This window comes from Exophiala aquamarina, assembly GCF_000709125.1.
Source record: "Exophiala aquamarina CBS 119918 chromosome Unknown aczIA-supercont1.4, whole genome shotgun sequence".
NCBI classification, from domain to species: Eukaryota; Fungi; Ascomycota; class Eurotiomycetes; order Chaetothyriales; family Herpotrichiellaceae; genus Exophiala; species Exophiala aquamarina.
The window spans coordinates 1156010-1179351 of NW_013550584.1; the positions used below are offsets into that span (position 1 = coordinate 1156010).

Consider the following 23342-nt stretch of genomic DNA (forward strand, 5'->3'; position numbering starts at 1 on the left):
CAGGGTACTTTGAGGCGAGCTGGATACAGTCATGCGGGGATGGGCGTATCGAGCACGCGGCACGCCGGCGGAAGTGTTGAAATTCGAAGTCGACCTGCCACAAGCAAGCCCCGAGTCGCTGGGTCCACATGAAGTCCTCGTGCAGGTAAAATATGCAGCGCTGTTTCAGGGCACGGCAGCGATGATGGCGATGATGCCGCACTTCAACGACAAGGCGTGGGTCCCGGAGAATGCGTATTCCGGTGTCATTGTTGCTACGGGAGCGAGGGTCGAGCATGTCGCGGTCGATGATGATGTCTTCGGTGGCTTCGCAGCGGATGTGTCCAGGAAGTATGGTGGCGTGCTTGCTGAATATGTCGTCTTGCCGGATCATGTGGTGGTGCGGAAGCCGCGGAACGTCTCGCTGAGAGATATCGCTGGCATGGGTGCTGGTGGAGTCACAGCCATGCAGTTTGTTGAGGTCACAAAGCTGAAGCGCGGTGATCGGGTTTTGATCACTGGTGCGTCTGGTGGGACGGGCACGTTGGTCGTCCAAGCGGCGAGGGCGGCTGTTGGAGGTGAAGGGCTTGTAGTTGGGACGTGTTCGGCGGCTAATGAGCACTTGGTGAAGGAACTTGGAGTCCATGAGGTACGTGTGGGATAGCTAGTCTTCAGATCCCGTCAACCGATGCATATTTCAATGGGAATTGTCTGTTAACTGGCACCAGGTCATCGATTACAAGCAGCACCCGGTCCTCCATGAATACCTCTCGGATCAATACAGTTCTCGTCCATTTGACGCCATTATCGACATGGTGGGTGAGGACAACTCCAACGTAAAGAACTCGTCTGCCTACCTGAAGGCCGATGGGATTTTTGTCTTCGGAGGGAATATGCCCCTGATTCATGGAGGCGGAACGATCCTTGAGATGATACGTTGGTTCATCGGCATCAAAATTGCTCAGACGATGCCGCTGTTGCTGGGCGGTATGCCACGAAAGTGTCTGATGCATTCCGGAAAGATTTCGAAAGAAGCACTGGATAAACTTGTGGTGTTTATCGAAGATGGGAGAATGAGGCCAGTGCTAGACAGCGTCGTTGAGATGGATCAAGTCTTACAAGTATGCTTTCAAATGATACTATCATCGACATCAGGTGAAAAACCGTGCTGACATTCATGATAGGGATATTCGAAACTTGCTACTTCACGGGCCCGAGGGAAGCTCATTGTCCATGTACAAGACTGATGTGCTGTGCGACGCCATATCGTGACCTTGAGGAGTTTTTGGGCTTGGTGAGATCAGATTTACTGGGTGTTCCAGCGTTGTCCAGCAACGTCCTCTTTAATTTGCTCTTCAGAATAGCAGCTACGTGGGAAGGAAGATCGTAATCCGTTCCTGCAGAAGGGTGGGGTAAGATGGGCGGCTCGTATGCATTGTCGAACAGAATCTCCTGGCTGAAACGGTTGCGCGTACGATCCTGATCTCTAGTGGCCAATGCGCATTTATTGTTGTCTGTTAATTGAGTATGGAAGATGGCTGTGTTCGTGGATAGAGCAGTCAAACTGTATTCGTGATATCAAAAGAAAGTCATGAATGACTCGTATCTTCCGATACATCTCCAAAGCTCGAGTCATTTCCCAGCCCGCCCCCCAAGATGCGACTCACTCAACTCAGCTTCCACCTCGCTCCAAACCACCACATCGCTCGGGTGCCCCTTGACATTAGAAAACCCGCAGCATGACGGCAGAGCGTAAGCCTCTTCCGCCCGATAAGTCGCCTCCATGAATCTCAAGCCGCCTCCTTCCCAACACCAGCGAAACGATGATGACGAGTACGACTTCGAACTGACCATCCGATTCTCCGCATCCCTGCCAGACCTCCATCTCTCGATTCCGGGCTCTCTGAACGCCAACACCGCAACCCTCAAACAGCTGATCCGATCACGGATTCCAGATGAGTACGCGACGCGACGGATCAGGCTGATCTACGCGGGAAAAGCGCTGGTCGACGAGGTCCCGCTGAACAGCTCGCTGAAGCGAAATGTCAGTCGTCCGCCTAGTCGCATCAGCACCCCGGGCCCTTATGAGGAGTCCAACGGCGGCGCTGGAGGCAGGGAGAACACAACAGCCGCAGGCAAGGGAAAGCTACTGAGCCGTGACCTGCCGTTGTCTCCGTCTCCGCCTCGCATCTACATTCACTGCTCCATCGGCGATCTCGTGCTGTCCAAAGAGGACGTCGCGGCCGAACGAGCCGCTGCGCAGCAGGTGGGAGGAGACGAGAAGAACGATGCCACATCAAGTCAAACACAATCGCTGCAAGAGCAGCAGCAGCAACAAACAACCACGACGCCAGCGCCGCGAGGCTTCGACCGCCTCCAAAACGCAGGTTTCACACCCTCCGAAATCCAGTCACTCCGGCTCCAGTTCCTCGCCATCCAAGCGCACACGCACACGCCCGACACGATGCCATCTCCGAACACGCTTCGGAACATGGAGGATCGCTGGCTGGACAACTCTACGTCTGAGGGCGGCATGTTGGGCGATGGCGCCGGCACGCTGGACGGCTCCACGGACGAAGAGGCGCAGGCCGGCACGCTGGACGATATGATCTGGGGCACGGTCATGGGATTTTTCTGGCCGATCGGCTGTCTGATGTGGGGGATCCGTGAAGAGGGGATCTGGAGCCAGCGCCGGAAAATGGCTGTCGTTATTGGGTTCGTTTTGAATATTGGGCTTGGGCTCATTAGATATACTGGCTGAGGACATGGATCTGAGGCTGAATGGCTTTTTCTTTTTATATCGACAAATGTGAATATGGGCATCAGCTTGGATTGGGCGAATAGATATCTCAAGATGGTGGAATACGGGGGGCTTCTGTGACCGCAATGTGAACCGCTGTATACATATAATTGTTCCGTTTTTGTTACAGATTGCTGCCCCGATCCACCAATAAAACTCCTATTTCAAAACCCCCTCTTGCTAAGGACGTCTTCCACGAGAAGCCAAAAAAGAAGGACAGAGGGCCCGGCCAAATAAAACGCCAACCCTGACTTCATGCCCTTTATTCGTTTGAGCAATATCAATGGAACTTGCTGTAAATGACACCGACAATAAGTAGCACCAACACCGTGATGATGGCGATGGTGATTATCCGATTGGTAGCCATCCTGTAAGACGGGAACAAAAGTACGTTAGTTTCAGGTACGTGGCTTGTCATCGTGAACCAGAAAAGGGGTAGCGAGAGGATCTCACCTACGGGCCATCCCCCTCAAAGTCTTCACACTGCGGTCCACATAGCCCTCGCTCTGCAGTAGGTTCCGATGAGTGTTTTCAATGACATTGCGCTGCTGGTGCAGATCCGCGAGTGTGGAGGCGCCGATCTGTTCTGTCTCGAGAGCTATGCGCTGCGATTCTCTAAGTCGATCGCCCGATCTTCCAAGGCGCTCTGTGCCGGAGAGGAGCTGCTGACGTTGTTCTAGTTGAAGGTCTCGGGGCCCGGCTTCTGGGTCATCTGTATATCGGTCGCCGAAGAGTTGCTGTCGGTCAGATGATGCAGACAGTGATTTTAACTTGCGACCCAGCGCATCGATGTCAGATTGGTGGTTGCGGAATCTGGTGTTGATCTTTGACCGTAGTGAGGAGGGGATATTGGACTTTTCGAGATTCATTTGATCGAGCTGGACGGGAGGGGTCGTGGTTAGCTTTTTGAGCGAAGAAATGATGTGAGAGAGGGGCGGTGGTATATACCAATTCTTTGGCTTCGTCGAGTGCTCTTTCAGCGCCTCGAACTGCGGCTTTGCGCTCCTCGCCTGCCAACTCGGGTATCTGATCTAATTTCTGGTTCACGTCTGCCTCGATGAGTTTGAGTTCAGCCTCATATGTGCTGAATAGCTCGGATCCAGCATCTGTATCTAGAGGATTCGACATTGTCGGTGTATGGAAAAGTGAGGAGGGGTCGCTCAGGAAATGATGGCGCCTATTTGGATGTCCGGGAATAGGGTTGCTCGTTGCGCCACGTAGGAATTTTGTAAGAATTCGAACTAATCTGGTTGATAGCGGAGGTGAAGCGACGAAGATGGCAGCTGCTTTGAGCCTGATCTATTGAGAGAAATGATGGAGAGTGGTATGTACAATTAAACAAAGATGTCATACACAGAGGAACTGAGCATCGCATGGCTGATGATGGCCCAGCCACGTGCCCAGCCAGCCAGCCCAGACCCGTGGTGGATCGGGGAAACCCCCCTTGCTGTTTCCATCATCCCAACCACGTCTTGGCAAATACAGTTAATCGTGCCTCATAGATATGTCGCTGCTTTAGAAATGTAGAGTGATTGGATCATCGATCGCCAGTCTACTACGCTCGACCCAAAGATCGAGAGTATTTTTGGCTTTTGGCGTTTGTGAGGCTGCCGAGTTTCTTGTCTCTATCGTGTGTGTGTGTGTGTCTGTGTGTACCTGGGGACTCTCCTCAATAATCATGAATATCTCTTAAACTAACGGGTTGTGTCCTCATCCTAATTGCGAAACCACTGTGTGACAGTTGACGCTTCGGGGAAGCAGGCCCTAATCTGATATTGCATCTTACAGGCGGTTTCTTGAGTATCAATATCGAGCAATGGGAAAACGAGTTGCCATAGTGGGCAGTGGTTGCTCTGGCATCGGTGCTTTGTGGGCCCTCAATACCAGTACCGACCATGAAGTTCACCTATTTGAGGCCTCATCCCGCTTGGGAGGCCATACCAACACTGTCACATTTGATGGACCAAATGGGGATAAAGTCGCAGTCGACACTGGCTTTATCGTCATGAACACAGCTACCTATCCCAACTTCATTCACTTTCTCAGAGAGCTGGGATTGCCTCCCAAGAAGACTGACATGACTTTCGGTGTCTCGAGAGACCAAGGAACATTCGAATGGGCCGGGACTTCCCTTTCTTCCATCTTCGCTCAAAGAAGAAATCTATTCAGGCTAAGAATGTGGAGGTTGATCTTTGATATTGTACGATTCAACGAATTTGCTCTCGATCTTTTGCAAGAGCAAACTGAAAGTGAGAACGATCCCCAATCTGTTGGATCAACAAGCAAGGTAGCAGGTCCATCAAACGAGAGTATTGGCGATTACCTAGACCGGGAGAGATACTCTCAGGAGTTCCGAGACGATTACCTCATACCCATGACGGCAGCAGTTTGGAGTACAAGTCCAGACAAATGCTCTCTGGAGTTTCCCGCCATCACGTTGGTTCGTTTCATGTACAACCATCATTTATTGAGCACCATCGCCAAACGCCCAGATTGGTTGACTATTCCTGGGGGTTCAAAACAGTACATTGACGCGGTATTACAAGGGTTCCCTCGAGATCGAATTCACTTGAAGTCTCAAGTGACGTCTGTCATACCATCGAAGTCTGGACCAGTATCATTAACAGCGAACGGGCGAGACTATGAATTCGACCATGTAATTCTTGCAACCCATGGCCATCAAGCCTTGGAAATCCTGAAACCTGTCGCCACAAGACAAGAAATTGAGATCTTGAGTGGATTTCAGACCAGTAGAAATGTTGCTGTACTTCATTCAGATCCTTCCCTGATGCCGAAGAGACGGGTCGCTTGGTCGGCCTGGAATTATATCACCGAATCACCATTTCCTCCACAGAAGAGCAAGAATATTTCCAAAGTCTGCCTAACGTACTGGATGAATTTGCTGCAGCATATTTCTGAAAAGAAATTTGGTCCCGTCTTAGTGACATTGAATCCGTTGAACATGCCGGATCCTCGGCTTGCTCAAGGTATTTGGGAGTATTCTCATCCACTCTACAATGCTGCAGCCATCAAATCCCAGCAACTTCTACCCAACATCCAAAATACCAGGAACATCAGTTTCTGCGGTGCATGGACGAAATATGGCTTCCATGAAGATGGTTTCAGCAGCGGTCTGTCCGCAGCCATTAATCACCTCGACGCAGAGCTGCCTTTCGAATTCGTTGATTCGACATTTTCAAGAGGCAGGAAACCTACCCTCGGAGTAAGCAATTATTTGTTGAGACTGGTTCTTCTCGTGCTGCAGATCTTGATGCTGCTGGGGGAGAAATCTTGGGCCATTGTGGTTGCAGGAATGGACCAGAGGATAGCTGGCCGACGAAAGATTGCTTGATCGCATGGACATGACTTCATCCAGTTGATATTGCAAGGCTCGCAGTTTGTCGCATTACTGTTGTGCTTCCATCCTCCTCGTCAAATCCAATTTCGACGGTCGTTCTTGGTCTGCTTTTGTTCAGACCTTCCAGTAATGTGCACGCTTTGCAAATCTTCTGACTCGACAAATAGCCACATCGCTCACACTGTCCCATGACTTGTTTAACCACTTTTCGGCGTCCCTTAGGTTTCTTGTCGTGAATCTTCACTGAATCAGAGGTTTCTATGCGGGCATGATTTGACATAACAGTTGGAAGGTTGATCTCTGTCTCCCTTTCAGCTGCCACTTCGTTGGCTGCCAAAGTCATCTCCATCTGAGCCATTGAGTCACTGTTAGCATTCCGAGAACCACAACCGGTGGTGGCATCCTCGCCATCTGCAGCACAAACAACTGAGCCTGTCAATTCGGGCGAGACCAGGGATGCCATGTCTTCGCCACTCTTTACAATATCAAGAATGCTGCTGGGTCGAATCTTTTCCAGATCTTTAATGAGTGTCCTCGCACTACCTCGAAATGCCTCTGGACTATAAATGCATTCGGTGCTGAAATAGTCAAGCTTTTTGTGATGTGCGTAGAGAACGATTTCCTTTTCATATGCATATTTCAGAGGCTTGCTGCGTTTGATTTGACTTGCCGTACTCTCAGTCACAATTGATGTGGCACGCGCCAGCCGTGGAAGATCGCCACGCAACAGATTCATCATGACAGTCTCTGCAACGTCATCGGCATTGTGGCCCGTAACGACATGTTTGATGCCCATTGCGGCCGCTCCTCTGTCTAAAGCTTGACGTCGAAAGACTCCACAATAGGTACAGTTGCCTTTCTTTCCTACCTGAGCCACGACTTGATCCATTGTCCAGCCGTAAAGTTGGTCGTATCCCACTATCTCCAACGGCATCTCATACTGTACAGCGTTCCTCTTCACCGTCTCGAGACTGTCATCTCGATAACCTTTGATGCCCTCGTCAATGGACAGCAGGACAAGGTCCAAACCATAGTCATGCCTCTCATTCAAGGTCTTCAATACGGATGCGAGCACAGTCGAATCTTTTCCCCCTGAGGCACCGATGGCGACTTTCTCCCCTCTTCGAAATAAGTTATTGGCCACAATAGTTTCATGGATCTCAGCTTCAAAGACGGACAGGAAACACTGTTTGCAAATTTTCTGAGAGTTCTTGGGTCTGATGACAGCCGCACGAGAATTTTGACAGACCTCACATATGGATGGCGGCATGACGGAAATGGTATCGTTACAAGGCCTGGGGAACTGAAATTTCACTAAAGGTGATTAGAACTAGAAATGGTTTATGAATAAAATAGAAAATGACTCCGGAGTGGCGTCAGCCTCGAGGTGGATACGGCTCAGAGTTGTTTGATAGAATGTGCGGATCCCACCAATCGGAGGACAGATCACTCATGGGCTGCGGCTGTCACAATTTATTATTTTGCTTGCACATGAACAACACCACGACCGTTCTCAACCACCCGTGCCTCACCCTCCTCACCTCCCGAGTCACTCGCTCGGATGCATTCTACCTTGCAGGCGGAACTGAGGTTCTCGCATATATTAGCAGCCGCCTGTCGACATTGCGCCCGACGCACCGCATCTAAACCTCGTTCACTTCATTCCGCAACTCGACTGCGCGTACCTCAAGAGTCTCCTGGCAATTCTAGCTCTCTCAACGCCCGTTTCCTTGCCGATCACGCAAAAGAACAGGATCCTCGTCCAGAAGTGGTCAACGGAACGAACATAAGAGAATCCAACGCTTCTCGACAACCTCTGATAGACGCCCCATCCTCGGGGAATGCAGACAAGGAACAACCCAACTATTATGGCTCCCCGGCCAAACGGCGGTTGCGGAATCGCGCCCTCAAGGAAAAAGAGCCTGAACTTGAGCCTCCGGGGTGGTTCATCGAGAACAACATCCATATATTTGATCAAGGGGTGCTTTCATCCAACCAGGCCGCTACTATTGAGATAGTCCCCGGCTATGAAGGCGGAGGTGCGCCTAGTTCTTCCTCTGGTCCAACCGGGGCCCCTGAGAAACCTGAGGATGACGCAAATGAGAATACCTCGAGAAATGCCGTAGAAATTGAGGACACCGGTAGTGAGACAAAGTCAGTCAGCCACGATGGGAGCTCCACCCAAGACGACTCGAAGTCCCCTCACGATGATATGAAGTATTACATCGTTGCTGATCAATATGAAGAAGTGGTACGAACCACGAAAGGACTATTGCGAAGCGCCAAAAGTTCGATTCTAGCAGAAGTTGATGACTCCTTGAGGAATCATCTCCTGCTGCAATACACAGGCTCTGATGGTGCCATTTTTATGGATCATTTTGTACAACAATTATCGCGACATCTCGGTTGCGACATGGTATCTCTCGATGCGCAAGACATTTCCGATTTCATTAAAGCTTCTGAGCAACTAGACGCCTTTGCCTTTGCCGGCCGTATGCTAAGCTACGACGTTTTCACGGAAGTATTCTCGAACCCTTCATTGGCTCACTCTCAACGACCCCTCGAGGAGGAGGAGGAGGAAGATGAAGAAGAGGAGGACGAAGAAGAGGCTCTTCCTGACATAGATCGATTAATGGGATCAAGGTCGACGTCCAACATGCCTTTTATGGTTGGTAGGCCTATTACCATTGCTCTCAAGGACCTCTTCCCATCAGGGCCTCTCAAGTCGTCGTCATCGTCTTACTCCGGTGGTCGCACAAAAATGTCGGACCATTTCGGAACATCATCGTCCATGAAGAGTAAAGCTCGTTCGCCAGACTTTTCAAGTATCGTTGATACTATAGTAAAAAGCGTTTTGACTCTACAATACGCCGCAACACAGCCTCTAGAAGAACAAGACAAAGATAAGACACGTTTGGCTGCTGAACATCGCCAAAAAGTTGCGAAAGAAGCGGGTGTGCCCCAATGTTCGACAATCATCCACATTAAAGATCTCCGAGTAATACAAGACATCTCCCTTGGCAATCATTTCCTCCAAGAACTCTATCAGGCCATCTCAACACTACGGCAGACCGGCAAAAATGTGATCATTATTGGCACCGATACAGCCCGAAAAGAGAGTCTCCCAATCACCAGACAAAAAATCAATGACATTCAAGATGGCAGACTGATGGAAATCTCCCAAAATATTGTCCTAACCCCAGTGTTGCCAAATACCAAATCAAAACTTACACTTCATCACGACCGCAAACGGCGATTAGCCACGATCAATATGAGACATCTGTGGCAAATGATGAGACATCGAGATATCACAATGTTCTCCCAACTTGGAACTGGTTTTTGGGGTCGTGATTTTTTGAAGGATATCCATCCTGCTGACCGACTAGAACTCGAAAGTCGGCTTTGGAGTTTTGCTTATGTCCAACGACTTGCTACCTATCTTGCTGGCACGTTCGGACCAGGTCTATCTATAGACCTGAAGACCATGCCTATTTCTGGAAAGCCTCTCATCGAGCAACCTCTTATCAGCCAAGCAGCAGATACTTTACGACACAGTGATGAGAGCAAGACACAGTGGGTAAATACCTACAGAAAGTTTCACAAAGATGGTGCGTCAGAATCCAAGTCAGCCGAAGGTGACTCTATACCAGCGTTGATGAAACTGTTCCGAAGTCAAGGAGGTGCCGACGTCGATGAGCAAGCAGTTCCCTCCTTTGAAGATTCTCGTTTACGTCAAATTCGTGCATCGGCTACCAAATACGAGAAAAGACTCATGTCCGGTATTATTGAACCGAAGAACATCAAAACTACCTTCAATGATGTACACATGCCAATTGAAACCATTGATGCTCTTCAAGTCTTGACTACCCTCTCACTCACCCGACCGGATGCTTTCAAATATGGCGTGCTGGCATCCGACAAGATCCCCGGACTTCTCCTCTATGGACCGCCTGGGACAGGAAAGACACTCGCTGCCAAAGCAGTAGCAAAGGAATCTGGAGCCACCATGTTGGAAGTTAGTGCTGCAGATATCAACGATATGTACGTGGGTGAAGGTGAGAAGAATGTGAAAGCACTCTTCAGCCTTGCCAAGAAACTCTCCCCCTGTGTTGTCTTCCTTGACGAAGCAGACGCCATCTTCAGTGCCAGGAGCAATCAGGGTCGTCGTGTCAATCATCGTGAGCTGCTCAATCAATTCCTCAAAGAATGGGACGGGATGAGCAACGATTCTGGTAGCGCATTCATCATGGTAGCTACGAATCGACCAATGGACCTTGATGACGCTGTTCTGCGACGCCTCCCCCGGCGCCTCCTTGTTGACCTACCCACGGAACCCGACCGGCTCGAAATCCTGAAAATCCATCTCCGAAACGAGGACCTCGCCGAAGACGTCAATTTACCTTCCCTTGCAAAGAAGACGCCATTCTACTCTGGCTCGGACCTGAAAAACCTGTGTGTGGCAGCCGCACTGAATGCTGTCAAGGAAGAGAATGTACTGGCCAAGCAACATACCGGATCAGAGCCCTATCAACATCCTGAAAGGCGGACACTAACAGCCAAACATTTTAACACCTCCATGGAGGAGATCAGCGCCAGTATCAGTGAAGACATGACCAGCTTGAAAGATATCAAAAAATTCGACGAGCAATATGGCGATAAGAAGGGGAGGAAGAAGAAGACTCCCAAGCTTGGATTCCCCACCAAAGGAAAGCAGCAGAGAGATACCGTAAGAGTCAGAGAGTGATGGGAATTAGAAGCATGCGATTCAGTAGCGTAGGGTGTGGTCATTATAGTGGCTCGCTTCGCCTAGAAGAGTGTTTTCAAGTCTTTCAATGCTTCAAACTACACAGGGAATCCCCAAGCAGCATACTAGCTAAGGAAAAGGAAAAGAACTGTAACATTTGTTAATCTCGCTAATGAGTTCAGGGTGTTTTATGTATCACGAGTGGAAAAAAGGGAGGTTCCCTCATTCTAGCGGGCCCGTGGGTGCATGGTCGCATGCCTACACATGCCCGAAAGAAAATGTAAAATTATATAGAAAGTTCGGTTGTAGGACGCTTCACCGGTGGGCATCTTCCATGGCCTTTTGGTTCTGTGTGAGGAGCAGTTAGAAGGCATCGTCGTAGGATTACAGCAAGGCCGTGATTTGTACCTAGTTAGGTAGCATGGCAAGCCGTAGTAACGGAAGAAGTTGATAGTGGCGTTCATCATTCCTGGTATGCCGTTGACTCTATTTCCTCTCTCTCCTTTTCCGTTCAACCTGTCTCTCTAATCAACGCACCAGAGCAGACCTAGCTCCCTTACTGCCATAGCATGCCATGCCATACCGCCCTTGGCCCACTTGGCCCCTTTCCCCCTTACTCCCTTTACCCCTCCCCATGCCTCGCCCCTAAACAAACGTCTTCGCCACAGCATCGACAAGGACATCCACAGCCCATTGTAGCACTCTCCCCATCTCCCAGGCGCCTCCGCCAGGACAGACGATGATGCCCTCATCACTAAGCAGGCGCGCTTCATCGAGCTTCCCGCGCTCGACGTTCCCATCCGTGTACATCCACGCGTGGTCTCGCGCGTAGTTCGGCCACACCACGTCCTCGACGTAGCCCGGCGGGTCGGTCCAGAAGCCCTCGAGCGTCACGTAGCCGGTGCGCTGTGCCCGCCGGGAGAGCGTCTGCGCACGTGTGCTGGGGAGGAATAGCCGCGGCGAGAGTAGGCTGTGGGTTAGGTGGTGAAGGTGTTCGAGAGGTGGTGCTTGTGGAGTGCCGCTGCTGGTGGTAAGGGTACCGGATGGTGTTGTTGATGTCGACGCCGACGTCGACGGAGGAGGAGGATGTGGTGGTGGTGGTGGGTACAGGAGGAATCCATCGAGGATACATATCCTGAGCTCTCTTTCTCTGGGCACGGCAGGCTTGTTCTTCTCGTCGTCGCCAGCAGCGAAAACCAACGCCCTCAACCGATCCTCCACCGCCCCCTTTACCCGGCGGATCTCATCGTCATCAACTCCACTCTCCCCGACCGCGTTCTGATCCTCTTTACTCACGCTCCCATCTGGCACGCGTCCATACTGCTTGACGTGACGCAGCGTGTCCTCGAACAGGCCCAAATCGAGACTCTCGACACAGTCCCAGTCCTGCAGGTCGCGTGTGGCGAATTCCTGCGACGACACGTTGATCACCGGCACCAGCGCGTCCGTCAGGTAGAAGTCGTCTTGGTGGAGGATGAAGAGCCGCAGGGTGAGCTTACACGGCTCTTGCTGCTGCTGTGCTGTTGATGAGATAGTAGTGTTGAATGTACTCCGTAAGAGGCGGGCCAGAGTCGTCTTGCCGGAGGATGACGGCCCGGAGAGGCCGAGGACAATGGTCGCGATCTCCTCGGTGTCGGAAGGTGTAGAGTAAGGAGCTTCCATCGTGGACAGCCGTAACTTAGGCAATGCGCCTTACCCTCAAACGCGATGGTGAGGAAAAACGGAAACCACCTCTCCAACTTAATTTGAGTGGTATGTAGCAGCCTTCTGACCTGATATGGTTTTCAAAACGAAGTCCGGCCCTGCCTGCGTGGAATTATATTAGTGGTTTTGGGGACGCTTTTGCCCTGGATAGTTCAGGTCATTTAGAATGCCTCCAGTCCAAAATGGACGATATTCCAATGATTGGGAAACACGACGTTTCCCAAATCACAAAATCAAGAAAGTTTAAGAGAAATCATCAGGCCCAAATAGGTCGAATCGATCGCATTTACAATGTTTTCAATAACGACCAAGCAGAAGTTGGGCAAATCCAGACGGAATTATTATTTCTCCGGAAAAGCTAGTGCATATCAAAAGACTCCATTTGCATCTGCAGCCTCAGCAAAGTACGACTCATAGTACGAGCTGCAAGGCGCTAGAAGGCATATAGATCTCGATTCCCGACCCTGCTCTCTAAACTACTGCCTCTACAACGGATAATGCTCGTACACTGTACTACTACACCACTCTAGGTCGAATTGGAATTTTATACGCCATCCACCGATAATGCAGTTGCATGAAACTTCAGATTGGACGATGAAAACGATCATCACGTGAAGACATCAGTTCTATTAACCAGAATATGGACCGAATTCGAGATGGAGGACTCTTAGAAAAGAAAACAGGCCGCTAATCTCCAAATGCCCATCTTTCTTTCTGCAGCCCATTCGTTCCCCGGTACTGAATTTCAATCCTCTAGTCCATCTGCAGCATGAATCCGTTCCTTGAACAATAAAATCTTGTCCTCGTCCGTCGCAAAAGGACAACGAAGTACCAATCTCCTTTTTGGCTTCGACCCTTCTTGGACATCATTCCCCGTTCAGTGTGGTGGTGTCCAAACAAAAACGCCGCTTCAGGAAAGCAACTCAAAACAACGAAGAATGCGCCACAAATCTGATCCAACGACGATATGATACAATTCAACGAGTCGTAACTCGAATCCTCCCTCTCTGCTCCAAAAATTCTTCTGTTCAAGGTCGATAATTTGGAAGCTTGAGATATTTTCTGACGAGGAGTGACGCGGTCATTCTTCAAGTACAACCATTCATGAGGGATGAGCATGACGAACCAGACCGCCACTTTCCAGGCTTGGTACTGAGATCTATTGGTCGTCGTCCAAGATGTAATATGCAGCAGTGCGAAAAATGGACAACAGTTAGCCAAAATATCGTTCAAGAACACCTTGCTGTATTCAAGTTGCAGAAATCTATCGCCAAATCCCAAAAGAACGGATAAACTTCCTTGGGAGCTCCGGAACTCCTCGGAATAGTGAATCGAGCCAGAAGAATTGAGCGGTCGCGCTCGGGTCTTGTTGAGCACATCGGGGGGTGTGGTTGAACTATGCACCTTTCTGCCTTTTGCCACCAATCTTGGGACTAGGCTTGACTTTGTTGGCACCATTCGACTCAGCAGCGCCTTCTTCTTCAACCTTTACACTCATTCTCCGTCTCTTGTTGGAGACATTGGGACTAGTGTTTGTGCTAGGACCCTGACTTCCACTTAGATTGGAGCCTTGAGCACTCATCTGGTGAATCATTGCTACTCCACCTGCGGTCGGATTTTGTGCAGGACTGGGAGTATGGTTGGGACCACCCATAAGAGGAGATCCTTGTGCCTGTGGAATTCCCAAATGTCCCATGGCTGGGGAATTGAATTGATTCGGACCACTCATGCCAGGATTCATTTGGTTGGGAAATGCCACCTGACCGTTGGCGCGAGCTGCCATTTGATTTTGCAATCGAGCATTATTGACATTGGCCATATTCTGTGCGTTATCCTGAGTAACCCTGAAGAGAGACTCCTTTGGACTGACACCTGGATGAGTGTGGAAGTATTCCATAATTGGTCCCATCGCAGTCATTACCTCGGCAACCTGAAAGGAGATTGTCATTAGTCAAATTTCGTGGAAAATCATTTTATTGCAACTTACCTCAAGAAATTGGAAGATGTGATTCGGGACACCAAACTCACCAACACCTGATTGAGGGATAACAGGTCGAGAATTGGTTTCGGAAGGTTTGCCTTGGGCGCGCTTAATATTCTTGTTGGTGATCTTCGGGCTTTGCTTGACTTCAGGAGATTGAGGTTGTAACAACGCACTTCTAGGAATGTATTCTTGCCATCCAGTCGTACTGATGTTCATATGGTCAATCTTTTGCATGTCATCAAATGTGACTCGAAGCTGTCCAGTTGTCGTTACTCGAATGTCGTTTTGAAAGACATACGTCAGACTGGCAGTACTGCTCATGATGAGGACACCACCATTTGGCAACTTGTTCTCATTGTGATCATAAGATTGCAAGAATATTTGTTTGACCCCGCAAGCGAAGTGCGAATAGAAGTATCGGGCGAGAGATGGAAATTGTAGTTGGAAGGATTTGTCGCCTCCATTTTTGTTACTATACAACTGCTGTCGTAATGAACCAACGGGTGAAAAGTACTTGGTCATGGTTTCTTCCCAATAATCAAGATCATTGGGTCGTTCGGGGTTGGCTAAATTGTTCTGGTATTGAATCAATCGCAAGATGCATTGACCAGCAAGAATATCTGACTTTGAGATATCCGAGATCAGCATTGAATTGGTCAAGTCTTGTTGCTGCTTGACTGAACTTTCTTCTTCTGCTTCGCTGGCTTTGATGGCCGCTTGTGCGGCGGCTTGGTTTTGCTGCTGCTGGGCCTGCTGCTGGGCCTGGTGTTGGGCCTGCTGCTGCTGGGCCTGCTGCTGTTGGGCTTGCTGCTGCTGCTGAGCCTGGTGTTGTTGGGCTTGCTGCTGTTGGGCCTGTTGCTGCTGGTTATTCACAGGTTGAGCCTGTGCTTGTTGCGGTGTTGCCTTAGGTTGTGGTTGAGGAGTTGGTTGTGGCTGTTGTTGAGGCTGAGGTGGAGGCTGAGGAGCTGTAGTAGGGACCTGTTGAGGAGGTTGAGAGGTCTGTTCTTGTGATCTAGTCATCTGCATTTGCTGTGCTTGCGCGGCTCTATTAGCAGCCAGCTGAGCGGCGTGGGCCTGTGCCTGTTGTGCTTGGGCCTGCATCATGCGCTGTTGTTGTGCGTGTTGGAAATTTTGCATCGAAGGATTGCCAGCTTGCATCTGCATCTGCATTTGCGGTGGTATCATACCCATCTTCATCTGGGCATTCAGCTGGGCTTGGTTGAAGGCGGGCTGTCCGTTAGGCATCATATGCATTCCCTGCTGTTGATTCTGTTGTTGCTGCATCTGTTGTACCATTCTCTGGCGAGCCATCATCTGCTGTTGTTGAGGTGTCATCTGCATCTGAGCGAAGTTCATTTGTGGATTGGGTTGCTGAAACATGGTCTGCTGTGGACCAAGATGTGCCATAGCCATGCCACCAGAGTGCATTGGCCCTGGAGCAGGAGTGCCGGCACCTGGAGGCATGCCCGTCACCATAGGACCTTGAGTGACCTGAGGCCCGGAGACACCAGGATGCATGCCTTGCATCATACCGTGCTGAGGTTGACCACCCATATGACCGGCGCCAGGGTGCTGCATTCCTGCCATAGGATGGCCATGGGGCATACCTGGATGGCCAGGAGCCATACCCGCATGGGTAGGAAAAGGTTGGGCCATCATCTTCGGCGATGCAATATGCGGCGGAAATCTGGAGGGGCGCTTTCGTCAGCGCGAGGAAGTCGTCCTGGTGATATTCCAGAAGGGCGGAAAATGGTAATCACAATGTGCAAGTCCTCCTCTTCTTGTATTTTGGCTGATCTGGGGAACGAAACGAATGGCCCCACTTTTGCCGGAGCACGGATTTGTGTTTCGCGGGTCAGTGATCGAGTTGTTACATTTGCAAAAAGGGCGGGAAAAGGCCTCTTGTGGCTGCTGTCGAGAATGAGAGAGATGCGACGTGTATTAGAAAGATCCTGAGGCGGTGGGTGCAGTCCCTGGATAACTAGAAGCTGATGTCACCCGTAGTCAGGTATTATGGGGCTGGATCAAGGTCGCGACAAGGCGAAGAAGGATCACAGGGAAACGGTGAGGGATGAAGATGGGCGTGAAAACTTCATATTTGGGCAATCTCTTGATCACGGGATGGATAGGTGATGAGGGTTGTATCAGGTGAGAGAAATTGGGTGGTTCAGTTGTGGGATGTTAATAAGATGTTGACAGCGTTATCGGGGTGCTCATGCTCGTGCTCGTGATTCTCGGAGGATCTGGAGGAACAAGTCGGACGAAGGCTGGCGCAGTAAGCCTCAGAGCGATGAATAGCCGAGATGCAACAGAAGGAAATGAACGACCGACGCGGTAACAAACACCACGAGATGAGAGATGTCCGATGATGAGAATTCGATGGTTGATGGCGATGGGGAGAGAAATGGGAGGATGAACTGCGCAAAGAACGAAATGCAGGTGCGGATGGGGATTGCTGGATGCAGAGGCAGGAGCAGAGGGCAGAGGGTAGAGGGAAGGTGCCGTTGCCAGTTGGGTGTGGGCGACACTGCAAACTCGGGACTTTCTCAGGAATCAGGATGACCGGCAGCAGGGGCGACTGGGCTGGGGCTTTTTCTATTAGTGCCTGACTCGTCCATAGAGATCACTCGTTCGGAGAACAACTTGCAGCTTAATGGTTAGCCCATCCATCGCCAAGACCTTCAGTATAGGTCATTACATCTCCGTAGGCATCTGTTCAGCAGGAAGCCTCTACCTTTGTCGGTCTGACGGAATCCACAGGATCAACCATTAAACCTTAGCGCGGTCTGAGCCGCTAAATGGAATCCTCTCACAAATTTATTTCTAGGCGCCTCCAATTCTTCCGACCTTCTTCTTCTACCACTTCCCAATTCCTTCGTTGCTCTCCCTCGTCTTCCTAAGCTCATACTATTTTCCCTTTCCAAGGTCATGTTGCGCTATGAATACCCGGTATTCAACGCATCGGTAAGCACTCCCCCTGGTTTCCCAAACCCTTCCTCTTTATTCCCCCCAACTTCCAAGATGACACAAATTCAACACTTCTTTCTATCGCTGAGTCGACCTTGAAGAAACACTCGGTCCGTCATCGCTGAACGGGCTGTTACTAGCCAGTATTTTCTGTCTGATCAGTTCTCAATGTTGCCTGCTCTTTCTTCATCTCATCGCCTTCTTCCTTGACCCGCCAGACTAATGGGTCTTCAAAACAGATCCACTCCTCTTCGAATCGAACACGACCGGTAGGTTTTCATTACAACAAACCCTACTCAACCAATCGACTAGAAAACGTACGTACCATACTCCTTATACCACTGCCCCTACCCCGAGAAACCTCACCTCTTATGATTGAAAACCTTTTCCACATTCGCAGTTTTCACGCTAGCCCTGGCATGAACCTATTAAGTCCAGGTGTCGTTGAGCGTCTAATCTTCCTTGGATGTCTGATTTTATCTTTACACCCGAGCCATTTCTACAGTTGATTTATCGGGACAATCTGTGCTAACACATATTGCTGTTTAGGTAGACATTCTCCCTCAAGACTTTTCGTCCTTGCATACCCTCCGTCACTCGTCGTGCCTAGTTTTTTTCTCGTAATCTGGCAGATGGGTTTGCTCAGGTCATCACGATAAATAATGAAAGCTTGTCTTTCAAAATCGAATTTGCTTTGGATATCTGGTCCTTGGTCATTCAACAGTAGAAATTATCTAGAGCAATCGAAGCATTGCCCTAAACACTCATACAGTACCCTCCCTCCCATATTTTTACATGCATTCATACTCGCCCTAGTTCTCGAAGTCAGAAAATTCTATATTTCCCGAGGTCAATAACATGGAGACACTGATAGCATGATCCCTGTTCGTGTGAAATCTCCTAGGCAGTTGTGCCATCTCTGAAGGTTCGACCAAGCGCATGCCATCCGGACCCAAGCTTAAAGCGAGGGTTTTCCAATCGGACCAGCCCGTACAACGACAATGCGAAGATCAGGCATTGGCGATCAAGCTAAGATCATCACCAAAGCAAACATTAATGAGGGCGCTCTAGTGGCGCTTCTGCAAGATCTCTCAGCTGATGAAAGCGTCGCCCGCGCCCTCAACGACCTTTGCGCTCCTCCTAGCATCAATAAACAGATCCTCGCATTCAGTCACATCAGCGGGGCTAATTTCTGTCCGACCATTCACCTTTGCAAGGATACTCGAGGGCGTGAGCAATTGCAGTGCATAACGGAGCGAGACGGTGGTGCCGTGCAAGGCTACCTTCTCAATCGCAGCTTCTGAGATAACCACACCCTCGGTCTTCGCACGTAGCCGGATGATAGTCTGAATCTCGGAGGCGTTGTAAGGGTGTGTGGGGATGATAAGGAGCCGCGCGAGGAGATCCGGAGGGACACCATGGGCACCGGAGATGTCGTCAGTGCCACGGATGATGGTGTTACCTCGGTTCGAGGCGAGGATGACGATGGGGGCGATGGGGGATTCCAGAGCACGGTTGAGGTATGTAAAACATTCGATGTCGAGCATATGGACCTTTGGAAAGGAGGGAAGGTTAGTTTATATCAACTTAAGTAATGCTGTCCCAAGGTGATAGGCCTTACCTCGTCGATGAAGAGCACACCGGGGACCAACTCTGCAACTCCTTGGTCAATGTACCTGCTGACCACTTTGTTGATTTCTGCTCTAAGTTTGTCGGTGATTTCGGTCTTTTTGGGCTTCATAAGCTGGCCCATCATGCTCATAACATCTTGGCCACCTTGAGGTCGTGCATTTGCAATGTCGAGATCATGCAATGTCACATCTTGCACCACTTCTTTCTTCTTGTGCACCTCACCCTTGGGCACAGGTACGTATTCTTCGGCCTCGAGGTCGAATTCTGTCGCGTATGCATCTGACCTTCCGACTCTTTTGCATGCGCCTGTGTTGGCCTCAATGTAGACGACGTCTCCAACGGCAACACGTTCTTTCTGGATCGCTTCGTATATGCTAGGGTCTAGACGCAGTTTCTTTGTACCTTTGGCCGATTTCAAGGTGATGACAAGGTGGGAAATAGTGCGCCCGAATCCTCCCAGAGGGTTTTCTGCTTCTTCGGGGATGAGCTCTGTGACTTCGCCCTCGTAGACTTCTTTGGTTTCACGCACTCGAAGTCCTATGCCAATGTCAGTCTCTCTACACGTGAGAATGGAATGGGAAATACAGATGGACCATACCAATCGCACGTCTGAAGTTCTCCATCAGTGCCTCTGTCTTCTTGACTTCAGTCGAGTATATCTCGCTTCCCACGATCGGACAGAAAGGCACTTTGGTACCCAACTCTTGAGACACTGCCAAAGCGAGAGCAGTCTTGCCAGTACCTGGTCCGCCGGCCAACAGTACTGCTCGCCCCGACATCTTCTTTGCTCTTATGAGGTCAACCACAACACCACATGCCTGCACTTGCAATTAGATTGATTAATCAGAATCTGGTGATTCGGGCATTGCTGCATACCTCCCGAGCCGCTGCCTGTCCGACGAATCCATTTCCAGAGGCCTCAGCAGTGCCGTCCGACCGCAGACCCAATCCCTTGATATGAGTATGCGCAGCCGTTCGGTTTTCGCGTGAATTGCCCTTGACTTCGCTGATGTTGACCATGGTGGGTGGGTGAGAAAAGTGACAAGATTACAGGAGGAGGTCGAAGGGAACGGCACTGGACCGAATGAGGATGAGAATGAGATACTTGAAATGGACTTTGGACTGTGTACTTCGTATTGCTCAGTGTTCGTGATTTTGGATGTATTGCAGACTGCAAAACCGCGCTAGTAAAAGTGATCCGCAGCTGTCAGTGCAGTTTGAATTTCCCCGACCGAGGACTCAAACTCATAACATCCGTAATTACTTCAGTGTACCTCGCATACCTCCCACCGACTCGCTCCCTCTTTGACCACTGCGATTGCTCCTCCGTTTCCCGCCGTTTGAGGGCGATTATTCGCATTCAAGCTCTCAACAATGGCCACCACGGCCACTGCGAACCATGCCTTCCGGGCGCTGAAGTTTGAACTTGATCCGGTCTTTCGCAGTCCAACCTCACTTCAATACAAAGACTATCGACACCATTCCCGGACCAAGCAATCTACCTCGCCCTATTTCAAGCCCCGGTTTACCTTCAAGACCGAAGATCGAGAAGGGACTCTGGGCCACCCTGACTTCAAGAGGGCCGGTGCTGATGACCCTTTGATGCCCCTTTATCCATATGGGAAAAACGTCCATTTCCAAGAAGCCAACTTCGGCCTCTATGGCGGCGCCACAATTCGCTCAGGAAACAAAGTCTCCAAAGGCAGAAACAAGGGAAAGACTTTGCGGCATTGGTTCCCTAACGTCAGGTTGGAAACTATTCGGAGCGAAGCTCTAGATCGAGAGCTGCGGATTCCCATCACAGCACGAGTGATGAGGACAATCCGAAAGTGCGGTGGACTCGATGAGTACGTGTGTGGAGAGAAACCTGCTAGGATAAAGGAGCTTGGCTTGCTCGGCTGGCGTTTACGCTGGCTTGTCATGACTTCGCCCAAGAAGCTGGAAGAGTACGCCCGGCAGAGAGAGGAGTTAGGTCTCGAGGGAAAATCACCACTGGTAGAAACATTCGAAGACGTGTGGAACGATCCCCACCGGCAGGCGAAACTCATCAAACAACAAGAGGTTGCGTGGCAGACCTTGAGAGACGCTGCCCAGAGATTTGAGACTCATGTTCAAAATCAATGGATCAACGCTGGCGAAAAACACGAGTACAAGATTCCTCAGCTTCAGACTTTGAATAAGGAGGATTTTACGCAGTTCCCCTTGCCGAGGACCTTGCCTGAATACTACCACGACGAGGTCATTGTTCCAGGCCTTAGCCAGCCATCTCCGGATACGAACGAGGTTACTGATGAATTCCTGGTGGAATTGGAAGAACAGAGGCTACAGAGGTCAGAAAGGCCGCGTGAAAAAAGGCAGAGACGGTTCCAGGGAAAGAAAGTCAATTCTGAAGAGGATTCAGAGCCTCAGATATAAAACTAGAACCCTGTACATTATTTTCACTCCTCCATCTCTATATGGAATTGTCATCGATGGGGTAGGCTTGCCCTTTGTATTTCAAGAAATTTACTTGTATGATCAGATATAGGACATCGATTTCCCACCCCCATAGCCACTGAAAGAACGAAAAGACATCCTCTCAACCCCAAATCAAAACACTATAATCGTGTATTGAATGAAATACCATCACAAGCACCCATTCCCATTCGCCGGCTTGCCATCGCCACCCATCCCTTTGGGAACCTGTCCCTTGGCCTCCATATCCTTCCACCGTTGAAACAATTTCTGGAAAGCCAACGGATCCTGGGCGCCAGAGACCTCCCAGAGGTCATTTATCTCATAATTGGGCACTCCGCTGATGCCCTTATGCCTAGCTTCATCGGCGATTTTGTCAACCTCCTCACCATCCCTGCCACTCTCGAGGTACTCTTTGAGTTCCTCTCTAGTTCCGAGCTTAGCTTCCAGCCCAACCTCGATCAAAGTCTCCAGAGTAGTGATGTCCACCTCCTGTTCGAAATATCTCCTCCAAAGACCGAGCATGGTTGCATTCTGTGCCTCTTCGCCGCCATGGTTTTGTGCGTAGTAGACGAGCCGATGGCCGTTCCGGCTGGGCCCAGTGTTTCCACCGAATTTGAAATTGAGTCCCTCCCCGGCGGCGGTTTGCTTCATCATCGCTTCGATCTGCTTTGATCGCTCTGGTCCGAACTTCTCCATATACATCTCCCGCCGCGGCCGAGATTTCACCGGGAATGGTGGTGGAACTGGACCAGTGGTGGTATACTGGGGCGGTGGTTGGAGATAGAATGGATAGTACTTGAGATTGAATTTATCATCTGGAAATGTCTTTTTGTGCTCGGCAATGGCCCTGGTGAGTCTGGAATGGCCGACCATGCACCACGGACATACCACGTCTGACGTGATGCTGATATTGTAGGTCGACATGGCTGAAAGAAGGCGTGGTGTTGGAGTGATGCGCATCAATGTTGGTGATGGAATGTCTCTACTGGTCCTGTCGATTATTGCCTTAACTCTTTGATGGAAGATTCCATTTAATATGTTCACAATGGATCCCTCAGAGTGGAGGAAAATCCGGATTTGTCAGCCACAACTGGAATTCGGACTAGTTAGTTGGTTTGTTCCGAAATGCTTGAACAACCTTCTTCCACGCCTGATTCTATACCATGTAAACAGCGACCACAGGGAAGCATTTTAAACACTGTCTCTTTCACACCATGAACTTGTTGTCCTTGACGAGCCTTCACTTGGTAACTCAGGCGTACCACCCAGGATGAGATCACATGGCGTCCTTGGATTTCAGTGAGGCATCACAAAGGTCTTATTTGTGGGTTTTGGACAAGAAAAAAGCCAGCCACAGAAGCAGCTAAGTCTTCATCTCACTATATAGTGAGTGTGGTCCTTCCTTACTGGCAGACTCGCGACATAAGCCGCAACCGATGCCGACTGCCTGCAATGTATTTCAACTAGATACTTAGTTAGATACGTGATGTGGAGATTTTTTCCAAGTTTCCTGCCTTGCATGGGTAGAAACTTTGATTGAGTTCATAATTTCTGCATTCGTCTTCTCAGTCCATTAACACTGTATTGAACCGAGACGCAAGGCTGCGCGGTCTCCATCATTGACAGTTGAAGTATTGAGCCCTGACGCCCAGAAATTCTTTTGTCTTACAGACAGTATCTGGATCGTGTGAGGCTAGCCCCAGGCACCAGATTCGCC

General features: G+C 50.0%; 11 protein-coding genes across 11 annotated transcripts; 5 read left to right on the forward strand and 6 right to left on the reverse strand.

Annotated features, from left to right (window-relative positions):
• Window positions 1-31: 31 nt before the first annotated feature.
• On the forward strand, window positions 32-1226 carry A1O9_05532 (uncharacterized protein; the record flags this gene model as incomplete). Its single annotated transcript, XM_013404750.1, has 3 exons — window positions 32-628; window positions 708-1100; window positions 1164-1226. The coding sequence occupies 3 exons, from the start codon at window positions 32-34 to the stop codon at window positions 1224-1226; spliced, it is 1053 nt and encodes a 350-aa protein (XP_013260204.1).
• Window positions 1227-1762: 536 nt separating this feature from the next.
• Window positions 1763-2740, forward strand: A1O9_05533 (uncharacterized protein; the record flags this gene model as incomplete). Its single annotated transcript, XM_013404751.1, has 1 exon — window positions 1763-2740. The coding sequence occupies one exon, from the start codon at window positions 1763-1765 to the stop codon at window positions 2738-2740; it is 978 nt and encodes a 325-aa protein (XP_013260205.1).
• A 319-nt stretch (window positions 2741-3059) lies between these two features.
• Window positions 3060-3907, reverse strand: A1O9_05534 (vesicle transport through interaction with t-SNAREs 1; the record flags this gene model as incomplete). Its single annotated transcript, XM_013404752.1, has 3 exons — window positions 3060-3147; window positions 3233-3657; window positions 3728-3907. 3 exons carry the CDS (start codon window positions 3905-3907, stop codon window positions 3060-3062), a joined length of 693 nt encoding a protein of 230 aa, XP_013260206.1.
• A 688-nt stretch (window positions 3908-4595) lies between these two features.
• On the forward strand, window positions 4596-6131 carry A1O9_05535 (uncharacterized protein; the record flags this gene model as incomplete). Its single annotated transcript, XM_013404753.1, has 1 exon — window positions 4596-6131. One exon carries the CDS (start codon window positions 4596-4598, stop codon window positions 6129-6131), a length of 1536 nt encoding a protein of 511 aa, XP_013260207.1.
• A 16-nt stretch (window positions 6132-6147) lies between these two features.
• On the reverse strand, window positions 6148-7407 carry A1O9_05536 (uncharacterized protein; the record flags this gene model as incomplete). The annotated part of the gene is made up of 1 exon (XM_013404754.1): window positions 6148-7407. One exon carries the CDS (start codon window positions 7405-7407, stop codon window positions 6148-6150), a length of 1260 nt encoding a protein of 419 aa, XP_013260208.1.
• Window positions 7408-7698: 291 nt separating this feature from the next.
• A1O9_05537 (uncharacterized protein) lies at window positions 7699-10881 on the forward strand (the record flags this gene model as incomplete). Its single annotated transcript, XM_013404755.1, has 1 exon — window positions 7699-10881. The coding sequence occupies one exon, from the start codon at window positions 7699-7701 to the stop codon at window positions 10879-10881; it is 3183 nt and encodes a 1060-aa protein (XP_013260209.1).
• Window positions 10882-11526: 645 nt separating this feature from the next.
• On the reverse strand, window positions 11527-12543 carry A1O9_05538 (uncharacterized protein; the record flags this gene model as incomplete). Its single annotated transcript, XM_013404756.1, has 1 exon — window positions 11527-12543. The coding sequence occupies one exon, from the start codon at window positions 12541-12543 to the stop codon at window positions 11527-11529; it is 1017 nt and encodes a 338-aa protein (XP_013260210.1).
• Window positions 12544-13981: 1438 nt separating this feature from the next.
• On the reverse strand, window positions 13982-16225 carry A1O9_05539 (uncharacterized protein; the record flags this gene model as incomplete). The annotated part of the gene is made up of 2 exons (XM_013404757.1): window positions 13982-14515; window positions 14573-16225. 2 exons carry the CDS (start codon window positions 16223-16225, stop codon window positions 13982-13984), a joined length of 2187 nt encoding a protein of 728 aa, XP_013260211.1.
• A 2402-nt stretch (window positions 16226-18627) lies between these two features.
• On the reverse strand, window positions 18628-20188 carry A1O9_05540 (RuvB-like helicase 1; the record flags this gene model as incomplete). Its single annotated transcript, XM_013404758.1, has 4 exons — window positions 18628-19089; window positions 19158-19705; window positions 19767-19986; window positions 20045-20188. 4 exons carry the CDS (start codon window positions 20186-20188, stop codon window positions 18628-18630), a joined length of 1374 nt encoding a protein of 457 aa, XP_013260212.1.
• Window positions 20189-20542: 354 nt separating this feature from the next.
• Window positions 20543-21583, forward strand: A1O9_05541 (uncharacterized protein; the record flags this gene model as incomplete). Its single annotated transcript, XM_013404759.1, has 1 exon — window positions 20543-21583. One exon carries the CDS (start codon window positions 20543-20545, stop codon window positions 21581-21583), a length of 1041 nt encoding a protein of 346 aa, XP_013260213.1.
• A 210-nt stretch (window positions 21584-21793) lies between these two features.
• A1O9_05542 (uncharacterized protein) lies at window positions 21794-22549 on the reverse strand (the record flags this gene model as incomplete). The annotated part of the gene is made up of 1 exon (XM_013404760.1): window positions 21794-22549. One exon carries the CDS (start codon window positions 22547-22549, stop codon window positions 21794-21796), a length of 756 nt encoding a protein of 251 aa, XP_013260214.1.
• Between the last annotated feature and the right edge of the window lie 793 nt (window positions 22550-23342).